This window comes from Theropithecus gelada, chromosome 11, assembly GCF_003255815.1.
Source record: "Theropithecus gelada isolate Dixy chromosome 11, Tgel_1.0, whole genome shotgun sequence".
Taxonomy (NCBI): Eukaryota; Metazoa; Chordata; class Mammalia; order Primates; family Cercopithecidae; genus Theropithecus; species Theropithecus gelada.
The window spans coordinates 12456480-12463347 of NC_037679.1; the positions used below are offsets into that span (position 1 = coordinate 12456480).

A 6868-nucleotide genomic window follows, 5' to 3' on the forward strand; every position below is an offset into this window, starting at 1 on the left:
CAAAAAAAAAAAAAAAAAAAAAAAAAAAAAAAAAAAAAAAAAGAACATGGTTTCACCATGTTCCCCAGGCTTGTCTCGAACCACTGAGCTCAAGCAATCTGCCGGCCTCAGCCTACCAAAGTGCTAGGATTATAGGCATGAGTCACTGTGCCTGGCATAAAAAACCCTTAAAGGCATTAATATGTGCCATTAATAGGTCCAGGTGCAGTGGCTCACAGCTGTAATCTCAGCACTTTGGGAGGCCAAGGCAGGCAGATTACCTGAGGTCAGGAGGCCAGACCAGCCTGGCCAACATGGTGAAATGCCATCTCTACAAAAATACAAAAATTAGCTGGGCGTGGTGGCACGTGCCTATAGTCCCAGCCACTCGGGAGGCTGAGGCAGGGGAACTGCTTGAACCTGAACCTGAGGTGGAGGTTGCAGTGAGCTGAGATCGCACTACCACACTCCAGCCTGGCAACACAGCAAGACTCTGTCTCAAAAAAAAAGAAAAAAAAAAAAAAAGAAAATGAGCCAGCGCGGTGGCTCACACCTGTAATCCCAGCACTTTGGGAGGCCAAGGCAGGCAGATAATCTGAGGTCGGGAGTTCAAGACCAGCCTGACCAACATGGAGAAACCCCGTCTCTACTAAAAATACAAAATTAGCTGGGCGTGGTGGCACATGCCTGTAATCCTAGCTACTCGGGAGACTGAGGCAGGAGAATCGCCTGAACCTGGGAGGCGGAGGTTGCAGTGAGCTGAGATCGTGCCACTGCACTCCAGCCTGGGCAACAAGAGTGAAACTCCGTCTCAAAAAAAAAAAAGAAAAGAAAATGAAACCAGGTAGTGTGGCTCCACTCCTACAGGTGTAAAGTGGATGACCTATGTAGGAGATTATTCAATGCAACCTTATATCTAATCTTGCTGAGCTTTACGTAAAAGCTCAGAAGTGTTAATGACATGAGGTGGGGGCAGGGAGCAGGTTCACCTAATCAAGCCAGAAAGCAAGGCAAGTTACTAGAGATTAAATAGAAGTACTTTTTCCATAGTGTTCCTGGGGAGGGCAAGGGAGGGAACCTGATATTTATTGAGCATTTGATTTCTACAGTAAGGACTAAAAATTTCATATGATTTTAGATATACAGCTCTCATGGAGACAGCCTGAATAAGTCTTTTGAAGAACACCCCAAGGTAAAGAGTGGTCACTCATTTTCCAGGATCTGCAGACTATGACCCAGAAAACGCTTTGCCATGCCTCACCAAATGTTGATGCATCTCTTCCACACTTGCTCCCGGTGATGGATGAAGGCAGTTCTTGTGCCATGGTCCAGCCTTCCAGGGGTCTTTAGGGGATCCTTGGTCAGGTGTAGGACAGGAAGATTGATCCACTATAGCACAAAAGTGAGGGGTGTGATGGTGAGTCAAGATTCCAGAGGTCTGTTTTCCGTTTCCACAAAGCTAACACTTGTTAGTATGGGAAACAAGTCTTAGCTCCCGTATCTGTGCAACTAGAATAATATTTCATAGGGTTGTGATTATGAAACCACATAACATTTTTAGAAAACACCTGACTCATCCTATTTCTTACATAACAAACGCTCAGTAAATGTCAGTTTCCCTTCCTTGTCCTTCCCAGGTACACCACGGAAAAAATGTTCCAAGTTGTACCTTTCTGATCCTTCTCAGATACTGTCCCCAACTTTTAGATAGTTCTCCCGCATCCTCACACTCCCTAGATTCTCCCTCATTCTCTCCATTCCCTCTAGGACTTCTCCACAGCTCCTTAACCCCCCCTTATACTCCAATCCCTGCCCTAAAACAGATTCCAGCCCTTCTATTCTCCTGCCGGGGCAAGCTGTTTCCAGTCCACCAGACTCTGCGACCCTGCCCCTGTCACACTGCCTCCCTTCCCCAATTCTCCCCGACTCTGCCCCCATGCCTGCAGGTCCCCTCCCTCCTCGCCCTGGCCACCTGGCCCCGGAAGTCGGGGGGCGGGCTCTCATAGCTACTGCCCGTCACCAGCTCGTTATTGTGCTCATATAGGGTGACTTGACCCCGAGGCGGTGGAGGAGGGAACAACCCCAGGGAGCACATCTTGCCGGTTCGCAGGACGTCTGGAGTCGGCAAACTCCTAGCCGGAATGGCACAGACCGCCCTCCCGCAACTCGGTTCCCGGGCTAGATTCGTATGCAGACGGGTAGCCGCAAGGGACAAACGGCGAGACGGAGCTCGACGGAAGTGAAGAAAAGACTTAACAGGAAAGAAGTACGAGTAAGTACGGTCCCGGGACAGACCGCCAAAGCTTCCTCCTGCGCCCCCTGGCGGCCGGAGGGGGAGCAGCGCGGACACGTCCTCGGGCCAATCGTTGGTTACCAGGTTGGAGCGGGGTTTTTTTTGTTGTTTTCCATGCGACTACTGTTTTTCCCAGCTCCGAATTCCCCAACGCCTTTTCCCACTCACTCTCTTAACGCTTAGAAAGCCCAAAATAACCTACATTCAGGGAAGTACCAAATTAACCCTCCCAGGCCTGTGGATCACCAGAGGAAAATACAGGCTATGTCACAGGCAGCTGGCTGGAAAGCTGAGGGAAAAACCTCAGAGAGGATTTTCAGTGCTGCACCCACAAGGTTAGGCGGACTCCTGGAAAGGGAGGTGGGGACAGGTGGAAAAGTAACATTTCCTGCCAGGCGCAGTGGCTCACGCCTGTAATCCCAGCACTGTGGGAGGCCTAGGTGGGTGGATCACCTGAAGGTCAGGAGTTCGTAGACCAGCCTGGCCATGTTGAAAACCCCATCTATACTAAAAATACAAAAATTAGTCGGGCGTGGTGGCGGGCATCTGTAATCCCAGCTAATCGGGAGGCTGAGGCGTGAGAATCTCTTGAACCCGGCAGGCAGGGGTTGCAGTGTGCCGAGATGGCTGTGCTGCACTCCAGCCTGGGCAACAAAAGCAAAACTTTGTCTCACAAAAAAAGAAAGGAAAAGTTTATTTTATTTTATTTTATTGAGACAGGGTCTCACTCTGTTGCCCAGGCTGAAGGCAGTGGCGCTATCTCGGCTTAAGGCAACCTCTGCCTCCTGGGTTCAAGCGGTTCTCCTCCCTCAACCTCTGGAGTAGCTGGGATTACAGGCATGCGCCACCACGCCCAGCTAATTTTGTATTTTTAGTACAGACGGGTTTTACCATGTTGGCCAGGCTGGTCTCAAACTCCTGACCTCAAGTGATCCGCCCGCTTTGGCCTCCCAAAGTGCTGGGATTACAGGCCTGAGCCACCTTGCCAGGCTGCAAAACTATTTCCTGAGCACTTGTTATGATAAGTGCTCTTATAATCTTTACAACCCCATAAGGTGGGTGCTGTTCTGTCACCACGAGGAAAGTGAGTCACAGAGAGATTGGACCTAGATACACCCAAACCAGTTATTCTGATTTAAGAATAAAAGTGAGGCTGGGCATGGTAGCTCACACCTGTAATCCCAGCACTTTGGGAGGCTGAGGCTGATCTCTTGAGCCCAGAAGTTCAAGACCAGCTTGGGCAACATAGCAAGACCCTGTATCTACAAAAAATTCAAAAGTTAGCCAGTGTGGTGGTGTCAAGCGTCTGTAGTCCAGCTACTCAGAAGGCTGAGATGGGAGAATCGAGACTACAATGATCCAAGATTGCGCCACTGCACTCCAGCCTGGGGCAAAAAGCGAGACCCTGTCAAGCAAGCAAGAGAGAAAGAAAGGAAGAGAGAAAAAGCCAGGCGCAGTGGCTCACGCCTGTAATCCCAGCACTTTGGGAGGCTGAGGTGGGCTGATCACCTGAGGTCGGGAGTTTGAGACCAGCCTGACCAACATGGAGGAACCCTGTCTCTACTAAAAATACAAACTAGCCGGGGCATTGTGGTGCATGCCTGTAATCCCAGCTACTTGGGAGGCTGAAGCAGGAGAATCACTTGAACCTGGAAGACAGAGGTTGCGGTGAGCAGAAACACGCCACTGCACTCCAAGCTAGGCAACAAGAGTGAAACTCCGTCTCAAAAAAAAAAAAAAAAGAAAAAGAAAAAAAAGGGAGAGGGAGAAAGAAACATTGAATTCTTTGAGTCTCACTTTTCTCATTTGCAGTGTCCTAATTATTTCATATGGTTGTTTTCCATACAAAATAATGAAGTGAAGCTATTTAATAAATTTTAAAGTGCTAAACAAATGTCAGAGGTTAATAGCTATAACTGTGCCATCAACTAGGTGACCTTGGTCAGAGTTCATTAACAAATGTTAAGTGATTTGAAGAAGTAGAAGGCAGTCTCCACTCCCAAGAGCTACCAGTCTCATTGAATAATCTAGGGGGCATTTAGTTCTAGTATTCTGGATTCCGTGTCTGCCCTTCTTTTTCACCTGAAAAATTCTCCCCAAGAGAGTTATTCCCAGGTCAGAAAACAAAGGGCTCCGCAGTCTCCTGAAAATGTACTTCACCTGAGAAGGCAAGTGGATCTCCTCTAATCTAGTACTTCTCAACTGTTAAGGGACATATGAATCTCCTGGGCATCTTCTAGGGTGGAGCTCAGAGGCTATATTTCCAAAGAATCCCCAGCTGATACTGCACAGACGACATTTTAAGTAGCAAGGCTCTAACGTAGGGGTCCCCAATCTTTTTAGGACCAGGTTTAGTGGAAGACAGTTTTTCCACGGGGAGTGGGGGAGGGAATGGTTTTGGGATGAAACTGTTACACCTGAGATCATCAGCCATTAGTTGGATTCTCATAAAAAGCGAGCAACCTAGGTCCTTCACGTGCGCAGTTCACAACAGGGTTCGCGCTGCTATGCGAATCTAATGCCGCTGATCTGACAGGAGGCGGAGCTCAGCTTGCTCAGCTCACCTCCTGCTGTGCGCTTCCTTTACAGGCCACTAACACTACGGGCGGCGGGACTCCTGCTCTAACCTTTTCCCATAGCCCCATTTAGTTTCCTAAATGAGTTCACCCTCACCTGGGAAGTCACAGAAAGCTTGAAGAGCATAAGGTATACACTAGGGATGGTTTGGGGAACCTGGCTGGGAAAGCTCTCTCTGAGAAGGGGAAGTGGGCAGGTTTGAGGAAAAGAGGGAATAGGTGACTGACAGATTAGTGGAGAGCACTGAAGACCTACGATAGTTTCCGTTTGTACCTTAGTGGTAACACCATCCAAACCCAGATACCCCTAGGAAAAATCGGCCTGCAACTTGCATCCTTCGATGAAACCTCGATTTTCACCAACAGGTTATAATGATCGGTTTAGGTGCCTGCATTTTACCCTGTAAGGTGAACCGGTGAGAAGGAACAGTGCTGTTCCGCCCGCTGCCCCCCCTCCCTGGCCTGGCACAAGTACTGTCCCCTCCCCCATGCTGCTTATCTAACGTTTGTGGAACGCTTTTCACAATTTGCGGGTTCTAGAAAGGCCCAAGTCCAGGCCTAGCGCGCTCACCCAGTAACTTCACCAGGGGGCGCGGCGGGCCCGGCGACGCAGCGACTGTGACCCTATGGGCTCGGAGCGCTTAGCGGGCGGTCTCCGCCTGCCCCTCCCTACGACCTGGGCGGGAACCGAGACAGCGCGCAGGCCGCTTCTAAAAGGGGCCCCCCACTTTGGGAGTCATCGCCGGAGCCTGGGTGCCTGGAGCTCCGCCCGCCACCCCTTCCCGGGCCCGCTGGAGCCCGGCGTCCCGACCCGGGGCCGGTAACCAGGCGCACATGGCCCGCCCGGCCCTGTTTGTCCTGGCAGCGCGCCGCCGCTATTTGAAGCGGTTTTTATCTCCCAGAAACCAGCAAAACCCCAAGCGGAGTCTAGGGAAGATGAAAGGGGCCGAGGGGCTGGGGAGGGGAGGACCGCGAGGCTGCGGCGGGCGAGAGCTGGCACCGGACAGGCGGAGACCGGGAGGCGAGAGGGCCAGACTCTGGGGGGTCCGGAGGAGCCCGTCCGGCGGGGTTGGGGCGGGGTCCCGGGGGTCCACTCCATCCAGGCCGTCGCCTCGCTCAGACCAGCTCCAAGGCGCCCCCAGCCCTTCCTCCGCCCCAGCCCCGTCTCCCGTGTCTCTTCAGTCACAGCCCCCAGCCCACTAAAGAAGTCTTCGGAACTCGGATTTCTTCAAAGCGCCTTTGAAGCAGCGCGCCCCGCCAGAGGGCAGGAGATTTCGCACCTGGGCGGGGGCGGGAGTGGCGTCAGGGGGTGGGGGGGACTCGTAACCCGAGCCCGCCCAGGATCGCCGGCCCCCTCCCACCCGGAGTAGCGCCTCTTGCAACCCGCGCGGTGGACAGTCCGACGCGGGTCGCAGCTGGCAGTCGGGCCCAGGCCGGGGGGAGTGGCCTGTGAGTCCCCTCAGCCCAGCAGGGGAACCCTGGGGGCGGGGGCCGCACAAAGCCCTATTGTAGCTCGGGAATGGCCGCCACAGAGTGGCTTTTGTTCTTCGGCTAACTCCGTGGCGGGCACAACTGATTGCAGGCCCCGGGCAGGGGGCGGGTTACGTGCCAGGCCCAGTCTGCCCGCCGGGAGCCGCACCACCGCCCGACTGGGGCCGCGCAGTAGTCCGCACTGCAACCGCGGTGCCAGCGCTCGGTCGCGTCACTGCCCTGACCAGGCTCAATTGGTGCAGTCCAGAAAGGGCCAGGGTAGAAACCAGTGAGTCTTCGCAACTCTGCAGAAAGCACTGCACGCCCAAAAACAACACCGCCAGAGGATTTGACCGAGAAACAATTTTGTTTTGTGTTTTGTTTTGAGACGGAGTCGCTCTGCCGCCCACGCTGGAGTGCAGTGACGCGATCTCAGCTCACTGCAACCTCCGCCTCCCAGGTTCCAGCGATTCTCCTGCCTCAGCCTCCCAAGCAGCTGGGATTACAGGCACCTGCCACCACGCCCGGCTGATTTTTGTGTTTTTAGTAG

At 52.9% G+C, this 6868-nt stretch overlaps 1 protein-coding gene across 2 annotated transcripts in view; it reads right to left on the bottom strand.

The window, feature by feature from the left end:
• The window catches only part of AAAS (aladin WD repeat nucleoporin), a 15643-nt gene extending 13407 nt beyond the window's left edge, over positions 1-2236 (bottom strand). For both annotated transcript variants that reach the window (XM_025402089.1, XM_025402088.1), the window contains exons 1-2: positions 1952-2236; positions 1241-1368 (exon numbers count right to left, since the gene is read on the bottom strand). In XM_025402089.1, coding sequence (XP_025257874.1) covers positions 1241-1368; positions 1952-2074 — 251 coding nt within the window. In that variant the 5' untranslated portion in view covers positions 2075-2236. The remainder of the gene's footprint in view (positions 1-1240; positions 1369-1951) is intronic.
• Between the last annotated feature and the right edge of the window lie 4632 nt (positions 2237-6868).